Here is an 18,107-nt window from a genome sequence, read left to right as displayed (position 1 = left end):
CAACAGGCTTTCTGCTCCCACGGATGGAGGGCAGCAAGCAGCACTATTTATACTTACACAATTAAAAAAAAAAGGGGGGGGGGGTGGAGAAAGAAGAGATGATGATGATTTCCAAGACTGGGAATAATTGACTCAGATTCCTCCTTCTGAGCCCTGCTGGAATTGCTGCTCTGGGGCTGTTAACCCTTGAGGAGTCCCTGCCCTCACTCCTGCCACCTCAGTTCCTGGGGTTTTACCCCACCCTCCATCAACTGCTCTGAGGTAGATTGATTCAAACAGGATTGATGAACAACAAGGACCAAGTGAGATGTTTTGGGACACTGAAACAAATGAAAACTGATGAGCCTAAAGCCACTCACTGGGAACTCCTGTGTCCTGTCCCTGCTGTGGACAACGCAAGTTGGGGATCCCAAATGGCTTTGGGGCTGCTTACGGCGGGCACACTGGTTTGGGGATGCCTAGGACCCAGTTGCTTGCACCTTTTAGCAAGTCTCTGGGTTTCTCCAAATTTCAGTGCATGCCCACTGCCACAGATGGGATGGGGAGATAGGGTAGCAGCGGGATGGCTTTGAGCAGGATGAAGTGCCTGGGCTGGGCTGAAGTCTCTTTGTGCTCCCCCATCTCCTCAGACCAAGGAGTAGGGATGACACATGGATGTGGGCAAGATCAGGATGGAACCCGATGCTTTAGTAGGATGCATACCTGACTGCAAGGCAGGGGGGCCCTACCTTGAGCCTGGCAAGGGGTCAGGCTCTGGCCTCACATACATCCCCTTCAGACCTCCCAGGCACTGCAGACCTGGGTCAAAAATATCCCAGCTGCTGCCCACATTACAGCAAGGAGGAAACTGTGTGTGTCAGAAAGCATGCCCAGCCTCCCTCTGGATGCTTTCAGCAGTGTTTTTGAGTCATGATTTCCATATAAAACTCAGCAGCCATGACCCAGTGTGCTACATTTCAGTTCCTTTTTTTTCTTTTTTTTCTTCTTTTCCATGCATTAACAGCCTGCATTCCCCATTAGCAGGCTCCAGGCCGTGCTGCTTGCCATCCTGAGGCACAGGGAGCAGCAGAGGCTTTGCCAAAACCTCAGCAACTACCAGTCGGGAATGCAGTTCTTTGAGGACTTCAGCAGGGGGAAGGCAGGGTGGAAGGGAAGGTCTGGGAAGCCTGTAAACGGGTTTTAATTGGGGGTCTTAAACTCCATCTCACACACCTAGTGCAGGCAGACACAAACCTGCATGGGGGTCTTTGGCGCCACATCCAGGGAGAACAGAGACAGCTGTCAAAACCAGGGGTGCTCATTTGCTTGCATGGGCTGGGTGTCAGTGAGTGACATCATCCTTACAAGGGACCAGAGCATGGCATTTTCTTAGGTCTGCAACAAAGGCTCCTTCCTGACTTATCCCAGAGACAAGGCAGACTTCCTCCAGGACGTGACCAAATCTGCATTCTCCATTTTGGCATTATGCACCAAGCTGTGCCCTGGGTAAACCATGAAAACCTTGGACATTGGCCTCAATATAGCTCCATGCTAACCATCTTTAGCATGATTCCGTAGCCTTTGCTTGCCTTTGAAATCCTCAAACTGTCAGACCTGGGTGTTTTATTCCCATTATTCCTCTGCTCTCCCCACCATAACTCTGGTTTAATGGCATTTACCCCAAGTATACAACCATAGAATGGTTTGGGCTGGAAGTAGCCATCCAGGCAGTTCCCCAGCCACTGGAATTAGAGGCAGCTTCAACTTTCCCTTCAGTATAACACTCTCATCACAGAGCATATGGCCACTACACCATAAATCCACAATAACCACATAAGCATCAAGTGAAATGGTAACACAGAGCCACACCAAGGGGACCATAATCCTACAGTGCAACAGCACCACCATCATCATCATCACTTCTGCTGCCCTTGAGAGGTTCCGCTCCTACCTGTGAGGATGGAGACACTGTGGAAACAGCTGTCCAGCTTGCCCAGGAGAATGGAGAGGAAGCTGTCAGCAGCCAAGCCGGTCACGTCCCGTGTGCTCTGGTCATAGACCACCACGTCCTGGTGCTCCTCTGCCTCCACCTGTGAGGAATAGCAAAAAACTGGCATTAGAGAAACTCCGGACTCAATTCTGCACGTGGTGCTCTGTGGGGGGAGCACAACCACTATGGTTTGGGTACTGCACATCTGTGTCTGCCCCACAGATGTAAATGAGTACTCCAACATCAACACCGGCCAGTCATTCCTCCCCATGCACAGGAAGCCTTTCTGGTGTGACATCCCTCTGCACTCCCAGTGAAATGAGAGAATTGGAGCTGCTGCATCCCATTCAGGTGATCAGCAAAACCCTCCCCATGCATATCTCTTCAGTAAGGATCAGAACCTCATTATGAGACTCCTTGAACTGGGTTGCACTCATAAACATTCCCCTCCTTTTGCTCTACCATTCGCTTGCCATTACCTTTGAGTTGCTATAGATAGTAATACAACCACAAACATTGTGTTCAAAATATATTCCCCCAATCCCTAGGGCAAGTTTTCTGCAACACCCTGAGGTGTGCCGACATCTTCCCAAAGCAGATTCAGACCTCAAGCTGTAACGAAGCAGCAGCTGGGCAGCTTTGACATCCTATGCAGTTTCTCCTCTGCCCTGAAATGGGAGTTGCATCCCAATAAAACTACAGTGCACGTGGATTTTACAGAGCGTATCACTCATTGCAGGGCTGAGAACAGCCATTGGAAATCAGTGGGGCACCGGGAAGCCAGTTTGGCCACGTGGGTCAGCAGGATGAAGGGAGGAAAGAAAAGGAAGTGGCAGGAGGAGAGAGAAGAGGAAAGGATGGAGAATTTTAAAATAAGACATTGAAAACTGTGCAAGGTGAGTAAAATCAGTGGCCACTTCTGGATGTGCCACTGACATTCTTCATGGCTTTCTTTGCCCTCCGCCACAGTATGCTGTCCTGAAAACTCAGCCTGAAGCACCACAAATGCATCTCCCCAAAAGTGAGGCAAGGAGGGGATTGGGCAGAGGCTCGCACCCCGTCCAGGATGGCCACGGGGGGGCATCACGGGAGATAGCAGCTCTGGCCGAGCAGAATTATCCCACAATAGGATTTAGTGTTCCCTCTGCACGGGGAGGCTTTGTTTTGGCCATTACTGCAGGGTTGCTGAGCAACAGCAGATATGTGTGACACGGTTTACATCTTATTAAAGTTATAAGGTTTCACTCGATGTAAATGCCAAACAAGCACTGGCCTTGCATGGCCTGCTGCAGAAACAAATATCCAGCATGGTGGGCAAGGGCTGTGGAAATGGGAAGGGGAGAAAGCCTGACTTGAAGAAAAACATGCATTGCGAAATGAAGGATTCATGACACATCACACATGGAAGTGCTGGCATTTCCAGTCCCATGGCTCAGATAGAACAGGTATTTCACACAACCCTAGAATCATCTAGGTTGGAAAAGGCCTTCTAAATTATCAAGTCCAACCCTCACCAAGTCCAACTATCATTCAGTCAAACCATCATTGAGTTCAACTGTCATCACTGAGTCCAACCACCAACCATTTCCTACCACAGGTGCTATGGTCCCACCAAGTCACTCAGGTCTCTGTCCCCAAGCCTTGAAGGAGCATCACCTTTGGAGAACCCACTGGGCATTCCTGGGGAGCCCATTCCTCCCCCAGAGGTATCTCTCACATGTATCTCCTTACTTTGTTCTGGGCACTGAATAGGTTCATACCTCCAAATGGCACTTATCTGCCATGCAGGACAGTCTGAGCCCTCCAGGTGAGCTGGGCTAAGATAAGAGTGAGGCATTCTTATTATCCCAATTACTCCAGACATTTCAGTCACATACTGTTTCAAAACAGAGTGAATCACTCCACTGAAATAACACCACTTCCATAAACATAAAAAGCAGCCGGGCACAGGGTACAGAAATAAGCCCTGGCTTTCCCTAGAGCAAAGCAGCTGCTTCCAGAGCTGGGCTCCTCCAGTAAATAAATACACATCCCCACAGCCCTCGTAGACTGCTGTCATGCCTCGAACCACTGCTACAGCCATTCCCAGAGACAGCTACGTTCTGGGAAGAGAGAACAGGTCAAGATGTGGGATGACTTTCCAAGGAGATCTTAAAGGAGTGAACTTCTCAGCATTTCCCTTCAGAACTCAAAATGAACCCCAGAGAACAAATTTCCCACACCCTCTTCCCCTGAAATGGCTCTGAGGAGCTGAATGGTTCCAGTTGGCATTGGGTTTGAAAACAAAACCAATGCAGGTAGAGTGTTTTTGTGCCAAGGAAGACTGTTGCTGTAAAAATTAGAATTCCACAGAATAAAATAAAAATATAAAAGTGATTCGCTGGGAAATGGATAAGTGCTGCAGTTTCTTAGCCCAGACTGTGGGCCACAGGTCTGCTCCAGTCATGCAGCTCCTGGGGAAAATATGTGTGTACAATGGGAACACAGCACACATCACGGCTCAGGGAGGGTTGGCTCAGATACATCCCCGCTTCCAGGGCAGGTGATAGGCATATTGCAATGAAAGGACAGAGGAATATTGATTTTCCCCTTTTCTTCTTTCCCACCAAGCAGTTTTCCCAAGATTTGCATTTGCTGTTACCCCCCAGACCAGAGCATCCCAAAGAGCTGTGAGCAGCACCCTCTGCCATACTGGATGGAAAACTGTGCTTCTCAACCGAGAGATGGGCAAACAGTGACCGATGCCCATCAGGGCTGAGATTTTTGGGGTTGCACAAGCAAGGAAGGAGCGTGTTGAGCTGGGCTTTCAGCAGCACCCCATCCTTCTGGGTACATGGCGGTGCTCCCAGCTGCCTTTGTCTTGGCAGCCCTGGCCGAGAACAGGAAACAGGAGGAGGGCGGGAGGCCCGTCAGGAGGAATAATGGGACCGGACAATTGCACCACTGATGTCACCCTTCCTGCCATCTGCTCCCAATGCTAGCCATGCCCCTATCCCTCGCTGTCCCCACCCGGATAGGGTTAGGTACCACATCCCCATGAAAGGATGGACAGCTGCATAAAGATGCAGGAGTGGGGAGGAGGTAGTTTTGCTCCTTCCACAGGGACACTGGCAACCCCAGAATGGCTGTGAAGGTTGGGGACAATCCTTAGCAGAACAGAACCAGGACAAGAGCCACTCGTATTGGTGCAGGAGCATCCTTTGGGAGACACTGCTGCCTGCTGCGGCATCTCTGCAGCTGCTGAACCGCAGCCTTGCAGGCAGAATGGCATCAGCTGATGTTAACTCCTCGTGCACCCCCTCCCCATCCTTCTCTAGCTCCCCCTCTACAAAGTTGCAGTGCTTTTGCTGCTGCCACTCCATGTGACAGCAGCCACTGCAGAGGTGACCCTCGCCAGGAGGAGGGCAGCTGCACCACGCTGGCTCCCAGCTCATGAAAACTGATTATTCCTGCTTTATTCCCCTGGGGATTTGCAAACGGCTCAAGCTGTTCAGGAATCATTCTCTGCAATCCCCTCCAAAGCACCCAGCCCACAGCATCACTGAAGCAACTTGGAGCAAGGCTACCCGCCCCCCTCCAAAGCCCCCCTTCCGACTCCTTGATCCTGGCAGGGTGATGTCACCAGCAGCCAATACGGATGGCGGTGGCTTTGCGGGGTGGCGAGGGGGGGGGACACGCCGCAGATGGCTCCAGCTGGGCCCAGCATTTGATTAATCGCCTGAATTACCCTCGCTTTGCCATAAAATTACAAGCAGGGAGGAGCTGGGGAATGTGAAAAGCAGGAGCGCAGTGGTAGAGTAGTGGGCTGGCACGGGACAGCATCATTCCAAAATGAGGGGCGGGGATCCCCATGCCAAATGCAGTGGGGATGTGCTACTTCAGGGATGCTGGGTGGAGGAGGTGAAGGGACTCTGAGGCACTGGGGTGTAAAGGGGACAAGGCGCCCTCCACTGTCTCGCCGATGGCAGCATCTCAGGGTGGGCAGAACCCTGCCTGGGCCACCACGGGGTCACCCAGTGCTATTTCGGCTGGCAGCCATGGCTCAGAGCCACCTCTATTATTTAACGGGTAGAGATAGAGAGAGGAGCCTGGGAGAGATAATATGCCATGACACCGGATAAGAGCTCCTGGCGTCACAAGGGAGGAGGATTACATGTCCCTGAATGGAGTTAGAGATGACAGAGGGGAGGGGAAGAGTTTTTAGCAAGGGATTAAGCTTACAGCTCCAGGAAGGATTTGGGGCTTGTTTGCCAGCACAGGGCAATTCCTGAGGCTGATGTACCTGATAGACTGGCCTGGGGAGGGCATGTCACTGGAGTGGGGGATATAAACAAGTCCTCCAGGAGAGCCCTGTGACCATTGGTCTTCCAGCTCTCAGAAGGAAGGCAGTGTCAAAGAAGAGAGGGCAGTCAACAGGGTGCAGGAGAAGGTGCAGGTTGCACAACATTGCCCCTGCAGGAAATGGCTTTGCAAGCATACATATCCCCAGCGGGGCAAAGAAGCATTCCCTATCCCCATATCTCCATACCTTCATCTTGGAGGTGGGCTGGATGAGCTCTGTGATAGAGACCTTGTCCTGCTGGAGCCTCCTCTTGACCAGTTTAGAGCAGCAGATGTTGACAGAGCTGAGGACGTGCCAGGAGTTGTACTCCACAAAGGAGCGGCTATCGATGACCAGGGTGCCCTCCGCTCCGTTCCGCAGGAGGCTGGCCAGCTTCTTTGGATCCATCACTTTGCGTGGGAGTCTGTCTCCAGCCATAACGGGCCCGTCCGCTCTAGGGTGAGCGGGGCGGAAGGGCAGGGTGGGCTGCCAGCACCTTTCTCCCCACGGGGATGAGCAGTGAGGCAAGGTGTGAGCGGAGCAGCACCGTGCTGGGCTCCTCACACTGCTAGCGCCCAGGCTGCCTACTCATGGTGCTGAACCTGGGGAGAGAGGAGACACTGGTCAGGTGGCAGGACAGCATAGATGAGAATGACAGAATCATAGAATCATTAAGATCGGAAGAGAGCTCTGTGGTCACCGAGACCAACCACTGACCCATCCCCACCACACTCACTGAATTACATCTCTCAGTGCCACATCCCCATGGTTCTGGAACACCTCCAGGGATGGTGAACCCACCATCTCCATCGGCATCCTGGTCCAGTGCCTCAACACTCTGAGAATTTTTTCCTAATATCCAACCTCAGCCTTCCCTGGCTTATCTTAAGGGTCATTCTCTCTCATCTCAACTTGGTGCTTACTCTAGGCCTGGAGCTTGGCCTTCAGAAGAGTGGGGCAAGGAGATAGCCACACTTTCTAAGAAAGCTTTTTTTTTTGTGGCTTTTTGGTACTTGACTTGTGCAGGCTTTAAAAGTGGCTTCACGCACAGTGGGAGATATGAGGCTCCATCTTAGCAGCCAAGGAGGGCTGAATTTGCTCCAAGAGCAGCTCATGGGTCAACAAGTATGATCCGTTCAGGGAGTCTTCTTAGGTTTTAATGGCACACGTCATTGCAGGCCTGTTTTAATGGCATTAAGTTTTAATGCTGCCACAGCCATTCAGAAAATAAGCAGGGCTATTACCAAGCTCTTCTTGTTTCTTCCAGAAAGCATTTTAGACAGAACCCACAAGCTCTTGCATGGAGGCTTTAATGCATCTGAATTAAGAAGACTATGACTACCGCACCTGAAAAGGCCAGTGTAAAGATTTTCATTGACCTCTGCAGGGCCAGGATTTAGTCTATGGACTACAGGAGTCACCCTGCTCAGAGCAAGCAACAGTTCTCAGGAGCTCCCTGCATCACAAGCCCTTGTGGTGCAAGGGCACCCAGGAAAAGTTGCTCAGGCAGGACACAGAAGAGATTGCCCACAGAGGTGGTGGATGCCTCAGCTGAGGACACATTCAAGATCAGGCAGGACAGGGCTCTGAGCACTTGATCTAGTGTGGGTGTCTCTGTTCATTGCAGGGAAAATGGACCAGATGGCCTTTAGTGGTTCCTTCCAACTCTGAACTAGGAACCACTGCTACCTATCACCAAACCTTAAAGATGCAGCCAGCTTGCAGGAAAAGGATGTACAGCTGCAGAACGTGAGGATATTTCAGCATCTACAGCTCTCCAACCTCAGCATTAGCAGCCCTCCTATTTCCCCAGGCTGTCAGACCTGCTCTTCAAAGCAGGGGGTAGATATCCCTGCACACATACATGCTGCTAACACGTTTGTTCAACTTAGAGAGAAAAAAGAAAAATCCCCTAAAAGCTGCAATAGTGGTGGCCCCTTCTGGCACAAAGCATTTTGCAGCCCCTTGGCATTATGGCATCGCTGTCCCTGGCCCCACAGCAGGCGGCTCACAGTTCCCCCTCCCCACAGCACTCCTCCAGGGGGGCTTAAAAATTGAAACAGTTCTAATTAGGGGGTGTGAGAGGGAGCGAGGCTGGCCCCTGCTGGGATATGACACACCTCATTACGTTGCTGCCGCCTTGCCAGAAGACCCCCTGCTGTACCTTGGCTATAGAGCCAGGGCACTCAGAAAGGATGCAAATTAGCCCGCTTTCCCCCGCCCCCCCCAACCCTCCCTCACCCTTTGTCTTTCTTTCACACCCCACTCCCCAAATTGCTTTCTGCTTCCCTTCCCCATCAGGACAGCAGGCTGCGAATTCTTGGCTCCTCCAATTACATCCAAGAAATAAAAGGCAGCAGAGGAAGGTGACAGACAAAAAAGGATGGGGATAATGCTGAGGCAGAGGGATAAGAAAAAAGGTTGAAGTAAGAGAAAGGAGTGATCCAATGGACTGGACATGTTGTACTGTATCTCTAGGGATAACAGAGTATCTACTCCACAGATAACGAACAAGGGTGAACTATGGGGGGTCTGGGAAGAACAGAAGATTCCTGATCTCCTTCGCTCAGAGAGAGGCTTCCCACGTACGAAGCGTTGACAGATGACCAAGAGCTTGGGTGGATGAAATCAGAAGACACAAGGGGAGTTTTCCCTCTGCACTAACAGCCATCCTCCTGCAGAACAACCAAACACACATCTGTCTGCGCCAGCACTGCCAGTCGGACCCGGTGGCAGATAGAGGTGACACAAGTGAGCCAGGTCCTGTGCCCAGTTCCACATGGGAGAGGTGGAAAGAGGCAGTGCAAGGTAGTCCCATTCTGTTCTTCTCTCCTGAAGCCTTGCCCAGGGAGGGAAATACAAACTGAGCACGGTCTTAAGCATGCATAACCTCACTGGTAGACTGAACGCTCAGGAGGAGCTGGGTCCCTCTGAACTTGCATAGTGCCTTTCTCTTGGACAACCAAAGTGCAAATGCCAAGGAAAAGCAAAGGAACACAGACATGGAGGAGCACTGCTGAAGTAAGAGACCTGCTCCTTCACCACACTGACCAGAGACCAACCTCCAACACAAGAGGTAAAGGTTAACCTGAGGCCTAAGTTAGGGTTTCAGAAACCCTAGCTGCATCCCTCTCTTATCAGTTCATTAAAGCCATCTTAATCTTCTCGAGTGTTCCTGAAGAACATTACCATAATCCTATAATCCCACCTCTCCCTGGAGTGCCTGTAATGAGGAGATGGACACACGGCTTAGCTGAACAGGGATGGCAAAGCAGGAGGGGCCATGCTGCAGCTGAGGGATGGAAAGCTGAGCAGAGGACTTAATGCATAGGCATTAAGACACCTGCTTGCTGGGAGTCTTCCTGCCTGTGACCTTCTTCTGGTCAGCCAGAAGAAAACCCCAAACACACCCTGACCCAAGTCTGCCCCTGTGGCAGGAAGGACCATGGGAATGCACTCCTGTGCTGGCTCAACAGTTACCAAGGCGGCGGCCACTTCCTCAATTTCTCATCTTGCACAAGGCCCCAGCAGAAATACGTGGCTACAGGAAGGGCACAGCTCTAGTTACTCTTGGAGATGTTAACAGGAAGGCCACCATGTCTTTGCAGCAATCATAAACTTCACTAACTGGCATATCCACCTGTGGTTGTGTTCTGAAGATCCCTACCTTCCCTCCACCCACGACCCAGATCAGCAGTTGCTTCCCTTGCTGCCTTGGGCAGGCCAGCTTCTTATTCCTCTGAGCTTTCTTTTTCTCCCAGCTCCTGTTCCAATTCTTTCTACCATTGTTTCCCATTTCCACTCAAAATAAATTCAAACAGAAGAGATTAATACGCAGAGGAAAAGGAGGAATACTACCAGTAAAAAAAAGCCTCCAAGTCTGCAAAGAGCACAGAACAAAGGACCTCAGGTGCACTGCTACTCATCAGCTGCAAAAGATTTCTGGAGATCTGTGCTGAACTTCCAAAATCTGCTTCTAGCAAAGGAAGTGAATTCACAAAATGAAGCCTGAAGACCAGAAACAGGGTATGACTGGCTGCTGGCAGAGAGCATGGAGGTGCCATGAACTGCCTCATGAGGTGGGCTGCACACAGATGATGCTGAAAGAAGGGTCAAACCTGGCCACAGATGTGCTGGAAGAAGCACCCAGACGTGCCTGAGCACAGAGCTAAGGAAAAAATTATATCCCAGGGACTGGCAGCTCTGACCCCATCAGAGAAGCTGTAGGCTTAAGGCCAGGTTGGATGGAGTTTTGGGCAACCTGGTCTAGTGGGAGATGTCCCAGCCCACAGCAGGGGGTTGGAACTAAATGATCTTCCAGGTTACTTCCAATCCAAACCCTTCTCAAAAGCATTTCTATCACATAAGTGAGCTTGGGTATCCATGAGCATGCCAACAGGGCTGCCACCACAGAGAAATGCCCGCTCACCATCCCAGAGTAACCCCTGAGAGCAGCCGTTCCTGAAGAACTTCCACCAGTCCCAGGCTTACCACCCAGGACACTGGCAGAACCCTGCTGATTCTCCAGACACAGATCAAGATGTAAAAGGTGGCAGTTTTGCTAAGCTCTCCGCCCTTCCTCCTTCCACATACCTTCTTTTCTTTCAAGTGCTTCGGCACTTAGCAAACTCCCCTCGGCAGGCTCCTGCTGTTTGAGGGATTCCTAAAACACGGCCCTATTACTAATTATTATTATTTTGCGGCAGCAATCGGGGACGTGGGGCTCATTAACAAGTTAGCACCTCTGGTTTCCCTGGAAACTCGCAGCTGCCAGGCAACGGCTGCGTCTCTGGCCCGAGGCAATGCTACCGCAGTGCCTTCAGCTCACATCCTGCAGGATGCTCGAGTCACCGCCTCCAGCCCAGCCACCGGCACGGGGCAAGATGGGCTATCATGAAGCTCCAGGATGCCTCTCCTTGCTCCATCCCATCTGCTTTGCAGCTCAGCCCATCTATTGATCCTCTCCTGCTTCTCCCAGCATTGCGAACTGCATTGCATCTCCTGGTGAGAGATGAAAGCCTTCATCTGGGGAGGGGAATTTGGAGCATGAATAATCCCCTGTGGTGGCTCTGGGACAAAGCCATAGGTGCCTGCAGTATCCATACTGGAAGTGCTGCCAATCACTTAGCAATTGTTCTATATCCCTTTAAAATAGAGCACAAAGGATTTCTCTGCTTAGATGGAAAGAAAAATACACATTTCTGTCTACTCCTCCTTAAAATGAGGTTAAAACCCATTAGTAACCATACTCACTACTAAGCTATAAAGGCTACTCTTCTGCCTTTCCCCGACGAAGCTGAAGGATGAGAAGAGACATTTTGTGTTTCCCAAGAGGTGAAGATGAGGCAGCATCACTGTGCTGTCCCTCTGCAACCACTGCTCTGTTCTCACCCTCCGGGACTCACAGAGGCTTTCCCAAGACAGAGAAGCCTCACACAGCCCCATTGATGCTCACCTCACTTCCCCATTCACCACTTCCCACAAGTGGTAAGTGCCTTCTTTCCAAGACAAGAGCCCCCTCCCAACCCTCAATGCAGACAGGGCTTTGGGAAGAGGCAGCCTCCATCACCAGAGGATGGTGGAGGGAGGCATCATCACTGGAGGATGATGCTGAGAAGAAGGAGCTTGCATTCCATCTGTGCCCACCACGAGTGGTCCAGAACATGGCTTGTGCCAGCAATGCTTGGTGGGTTGTAGCTGCAAATGCAATCACCTCCCAGCCTGCCCACATCAGTGTATAATGGTCGTGATCTGGTTCCTTCCAAAATTATTTCTGGAGTACTGCAAGGCAGGGAAAGCCAACAGGGAAAAATAGCAGGCTATACTGCTGTAGTCTAGATGACAATGCCACTATCTCCTCTTCTTAGACTTGTACTTTTAAGATGATTTATATGGCTTTCTCCTGTAGTATAAACACAGGCTTTCCTTTAAAGCCTACAAAACACAAGACCAAAGGTTATCCATGACCGGTCAGCCATTTAATCTCTGCCTTTGCCCATGCTGCAGATGGAGCTCCCATGCATGCTGCTTTCTAATACCAAAGCTATTTCATTTCCATCCCATGGGCTCATCTTGGGATCACCAACATTTCATCTGCCTTTTTGCTGTAAGCCCAGACAGAGGCAGACCAGAAAGGTATGCAGTTAGATACTTCAGCAGGGCTGGTCCTGATCTCTTGTCCTAAGACACCAAATACCATAAATACCTGCTGGGTGCAATTTTTGTCTCCTGAAGAAAGGGTGTCCAGGACCTGCAGACTATTTTCCCATTATACCTACATGCTAAGGAAAAGAAAGCACTGGGCTGAGCTGTGGTACTCTGAGGTAGATAAAAGCATCCCCATTTCACTTCATAAGGACAGTGACAGATTAAATAAATCTGAGACAGCCATGGGCGAGGTAAAAGGTGGAAGCATAGAAGGTAAAGCAAGCACCCAGCAAACCTGCTGGCATCTGCCCTGTGCCACATGTCCCTGTACAGAAACGGCCACCAGGGCTTCCAGACTCACTGAGGAACAATAACAGGAGTTTCTTTCTTCTGGCATCTTTTACACAGTTTCTGATCTCAACCAGTGTAAGCTGAGGTACAGATGTATGTCCTATCATAGTTTTCCAGCCTGTGTAGGCTAATGCCCAGTGATGCCACCCTAAGCTCATCAAAACTCAGGCTCTTCTTAGGAGACCCAGAATTCAACTCAAATGAAAGGGAGCTGATTTTCCATGGAGAGACATATTCGTCAAGGTTGTTTCTTGCACTTTTCAAGGCTTTTTGAACCTGGTTCAAGGCTTGTTAACCTTCCTTCATGCACACAATAGCTAAATTGCACACAGACTTGGGATGAATGTCAGCCAGGGCTCTACCTCTTTTCTCAGCCACAATAAGAAAGCACCAACAATGAGTTTCAAAGGATTTTCTTTATCTAGGAAAAGCACATAAGACAGGCAAAGCCCACACTAGCATATTTACCCTACTCTCTCCTTCTCTCCTCCCTAATATGATTCATTGCCAGGTGGTTTCATCAGGTCAGTCTTGAGGTGACTTGAGGGGGGGGGAGGATCAAAGCATTTGGCAGCTCTTCCTCTATCCATACACTGAATCATAGACTCACTCAGGCTGGAAAAGACAACTAAGATCATCTAGTCCAACCACCAGCCCATCCCCACCATGCCCATTGATCTGTCCCTCAGTGCCACATCTATCCTGTTCTTGAACACTTTCAAGTATGGTGACTCCACCGCCTCCCTGGGCAGCCTGTTCCAAATGTGAGTGATATATCATGACATACACAGAGCTTCCACACCCTCTAGCCAGCTTCCATATCAAAAGGTCTAACTCATCACTGGTGTTGACCATTAAGCATCCACAAATGCACCAAGCCATGCTCCTTTAGGGTTGCAGGCCAAGCAGCTAAATGGCATCAGATCAGGTCTCCTCACCTTTCTTCCAGCCCTGGGAGACTGAGAGCTCACACTTATCTCTGGATCTGTTACTGCTGAATGAACCCTGCTCAGGTGCCAGACAAAGAGGCAGCCAAGCTCAAAGCAGAGGAGATTGCGAGGATGACAAAGAATTACAGGCATCAGCATTCAGCAGGCAAGCAGAGAATTCACCGATCTATTTTTAATGGTAAAAAGCAATTGCTTTACATGAGGATGTGTCTAGGGAGGTTTTGCCCAGTCAGAGATTTGAGATTCCCCCCCCCCCCCCCCCCCCTCCCACCCCCTCCCAGCAGTCAGCTCCATCCAGTGTGCGGAAGCAGTTTGTCCCCCTGACACCCCACAGAACAATTCCAAGCATCACATCTTGTCCCACAGGATCGTCTTCCCAGCACTCCTCCAGGGACAGCAGCAGGAGCTGTCAGCACCAAAGCCCTCTCCATTTTTACAACAGCCAGGGAAAATCATAATGGCAGGCAGGTATGGAAGAGTCACAGTGTAATATAGGTTGGAAGGAAGGGACCTCAGCAACTCACCTGGCCAACCACTCCCCCAACACAGGGCCAGCTTCAACAACAGATCAGGTTGCCTTGTTCTGGTCACCAAAAGACCCATTCCCAGTTGTCAGCAGGCTCAGAAATGGGGCTTCCCAGAACTCACCCCTCTGTCAACTGCAAGAGTGCATCCCAAGACCCTCGAGAGAAAAGCCTGAACACAAGGTCTCTGCCCCAAGAAACCTGAAGGTTTGATTGAAAATAAATAAATAAATAAGGTACAACAAAGGCAGACAAGTCATGCACACACTTCGGGTTGGACTTTCCATGCACAACAAACAAGGAAATAGGCATAAGAAGAATGGGAAGAAAAGATGGAATCAAGGAAAGGTCTCTAACCCCAGATCAAAGCGCATTGCTTATTTCACCTTTGTACAGTGCAGACTGGAATCTCCTCCAATCCCAATTGCACCTACCTTCAGGAGCATCAGACACCACACTTCACTTTTGAAAACTGGACGTCCTGAGCAGCGCTATAACACACAGAAGCTGTACGCAAAGCAAAAGACCACCTGCTGCACACCTGTCCAAGTTCCCTGGTCTAGTAGGGTCTAGAAGGCTCTCAGAGGATGAATCAAATAGCACTCCTATGGAGCAGGGCCCCAGTACAGCTCTGCTTTACCCTACAATAGGGGCTTCTCCTCTTTCTGCTCAAAACAGAAAGGTTTGAGAACAAAAGGAGCCTCACTGATGGCACTGACCCAAGGGTTGGGGTAGGAAGCCTACGATCGGTTCTTGGAAGAGATAAGAGCTCGTTTGCTTTTCCATGACTTCATTGATAAAGAGGAGATGGAGTCACCGAGGTGCTCACGTGTGACCAGAGCTCAATTCATAGAACCATAAAATCATTAAGGTTATTAAAAAAAAAAAAAAAAAAAATCTGAGATCATCAAATCCAGCCACTGAGCCATCACCACCATGCCCACTGAGCCACATCCCTAAGTGCCACATCTCCCTCAGCAGGGCACTGAGCATCATTCCCAAGGGACGTGACACAGCCGCATGCTACATTCCGTCCCACCGCCATCAGAAGGGAAGGCAAAGCCAGCAGCTCACAGCCAGGCACAACACACATGCTACCATCACACCATGAGCTCTGCCCGACTTTAAGGACAGCCTGTGACACCATTTTTGCAGCCTTTCCACTCCCTCGCTGTGCTCTAACCTTGCTTGCAACGCATGCGCAGGTTTCTGCAAGCAAGCTTGAGAAAATTGCAAGCACTCATTTAGCTCCTTATCTGATGAGTGATCCCAGGCCACTCGCCTCCCTTCCCCACGCCTGTATGTAATCTCATCAGGTGCCTCCTTTCCCACCCTGCACTAGGCAGGACAGGTGTACCTGCAGAGGAGAAATTGAAAGCTTGAAAAACAGGTTTTAAAACCCAGAGGGCATCGAGATGCAGAGGAGCACTCGCAAGTGTTCCCCGTGAGATGACGGCATCGCAGGGCTGCGGAGCACCTCTGCAGAGTAGTGTGGAGAAGAGTGGGGTGAGAGCAGGAACCCCTCAGCTCTGAGGGTTCTGCAGACAGTTCTCCTAAACTCTGCCACAGAACGCAGAGCGGAGGGCAGAACCACCTACATGTCCCAGCTCAGCTTTCCTGCTGTCCTCCCAGGAGCCAGCACCTGCACTCTGCTTTCTTTATCACCACTCTCCCCAGCAGATTTGCTTTGCTGGGTTGTTTCAGGATGACGGCAGTGTCCTACAAACTCAGATCATAAATCAAGGCTGCCAAATATGGAACACCTCCTTTTCCTGCTCCCATCCCAGATACCGTGAATGCACTCTGCACCTGAGTGCAGCCAAGGCTGCAGATCGCAGCTCCAATCACACTGCATAGCAAGGACCAACCTCTGATCCCATGAGCAGGCGCACCTAAGGGCAGCAGAGCCACACAGAAGGGGAAGGCACCTTTAACATATCTCATTTTGATTATGTAGATTAATGCAGCCAGAGCAGGGAAAGGGGTAGGGATAAAGTAGGCTGCAAGAAGCCATTTTCAGAACCCCACTGAGCCGCAGCCTCCTTCAGTATGGTTCTTTGGGAGGTGTTTGCAGGGCCAAACCACTGCAGGATGCATGCTCTGAGGAGCTGTACCCAGTGCTCTGGGGGGGTTCTGACAATAATAATTGTACTGTCTTGGATTTTAGGCAGCAACCTCTCCAAACACAGCACCTCGGTGGCTTCCTTGGCAAGGTGCCCAGCCCCAGCAAAACCACCCAGCACACAAACATGGTGTCTGCCATATCTCCATGCAGTCAGCACTCCTACAGGGCTCAGCCACCTTGCAACGCTAGTACCAGGTCCCCCCAGCCACTTATCTGCATTAAGGAAAGGGCAACAACCCATGGGGGTTCAAAGCCTGTTGGGGCAAAGCACGGCTGCATGCATCAGAACTGGCAAGAATACATCCGCAGAGACCTTGGAGGTATCTTAGCAAGAAGCCCTAAATGCAGCCAGCTATAGGTATGAGAGTTTTATTGGCACAGAGCTCATTTTGCTTTGGGAATCATCACAAGCAAACACAAAGGCAATCCGGGAAGCGGCCCCGAACCCAACCAACCTCTTCTGCAGAGCCCTGCGCAGCGCCGACGAGCCCAAACCCACGAGCACCGCACACCCGGACCTTCCAACACAAAGCTGCAACCGTGCCCGAGCCCTGCGCAGCACAGCTCGGGTGCAGACAATGCGGTGAGCATCGCGCAGGGCTCCTGGAGCTGCCCACAAGGTTACCGCGGCCCCGGGCTGCGGGCAAAGCGCTCAGCATCTCCCTGAGGTTGCCAATGGCTGCTAGAAGGAGTCCGTGCCTTTATGCTCCAAATCACGGCGGGTCACTCGTGCCCGGGGCAGGGCTGGGCTCCCCGCCTAGGAACCACGGGTGGCACCGCAATACGGTGCCTAGAAAACCCAAACGTCCGCAAGGAACCCGCACCGCGGCGCGTCCTCCCCGTAACAACCCGCACCTCACCGACCTGCGCGGAGCTTCCCGATGTGAGCAGAGGCACTGACATCAGCTTTTGCTGTTGCTCAGGAATTTAATTTTGGGGGAGGAGAAAGGGGTGTGCGTGTGCGGGGTGGGGGGGCAGAGCAGGAAGGAGAAGGAACTTATTTATCAATAAGGGAAATCATCGCCGAGCTCGGGAAAACCGACCGGCGTTCCGCACGCAGAGGCTCGTCCGAGAACGGGGGAGACGACGGCCGGTCGGCGCGTACAGGGGAGGACGGAGGTGACAAACTGAGCGGGGCGCACAACGCGCTCACCGCCCGCAGCGCCTCCGGAGCCCGCGGCAGCGCAGCGCCGTACGGACCGCGCAGCCCAACTCGGCTCCTCTCGCAGCCGGGTGCGCAACGACAGCATCGGAAAACCACAGCGCTGTCACCACGGCTCCAGTACCCCCCTTGGCCCCGCACCGCGCAACCCCGAGGTACCGCCCCGCACCGCGGCTGGGGATGCTCCGCTCCCACCTGCGCCCACCCACCCTCCCGCAAGTGTTTTTTATTAACGCTTGCTTCGAAACGATCCCACCCGCACTTTAAACCCCAAAGCCCTACGGATAATAAAGCAAGGTGCGAGTATTTCCAACAGGACAGAGCCTCCCCCAGCCCTTCCGCGGCTCCATTCCGCACACGCGGCCGCACCGCGCCCCTCTCCCTGCAAGGCAATCCCCTCCCGGCCCGTTCCGGCTCGGCTCACACTGACCCGGTGCGGCGGGCGCGGACGGCCGCGCCTCTCCGCAGGGCCCGCATGCCGCGCAGCGGCCGAGCTCCGCGCTGCTCCGCGCTGCTCCGCGAGCCGGGAATGCGCCGGCGATGAGGTCATACCTCGGG

At 51.7% G+C, this 18,107-nt stretch overlaps 1 protein-coding gene across 2 annotated transcripts in view; it reads right to left on the bottom strand.

Moving 5' to 3' along the window:
• Nucleotides 1–17,474, bottom strand: part of DUSP8 (dual specificity phosphatase 8) — a 32,693-nt gene extending 15,219 nt beyond the window's left edge. Inside the window, exons 1-3 of one of the 2 annotated variants that reach the window (XM_042813925.1) lie at nt 14,263–17,474; nt 6,498–6,892; nt 1,931–2,069 (exon numbers count right to left, since the gene is read on the bottom strand). In XM_042813925.1, coding sequence (XP_042669859.1) covers nt 1,931–2,069; nt 6,498–6,728 — 370 coding nt within the window. In that variant the 5' untranslated portion in view covers nt 6,729–6,892; nt 14,263–17,474. The remainder of the gene's footprint in view (nt 1–1,930; nt 2,070–6,497; nt 6,893–14,262) is intronic. The other variant, XM_042813926.1, reaches the window with a different exon arrangement.
• Nucleotides 17,475–18,107: the final 633 nt, after the last annotated feature.

The sequence above is a fragment of the Centrocercus urophasianus genome, unplaced genomic scaffold (genome assembly GCF_019232065.1).
Source record: "Centrocercus urophasianus isolate 14NV4802_14NV808 unplaced genomic scaffold, USGS_Curo_1.0 seq_14, whole genome shotgun sequence".
In the NCBI taxonomy this organism is placed as follows: Eukaryota; Metazoa; Chordata; class Aves; order Galliformes; family Phasianidae; genus Centrocercus; species Centrocercus urophasianus.
The sequence above is the reverse complement of the archived record's forward strand: the minus strand, read 5'-3'. Positions and strand labels throughout refer to the sequence as shown.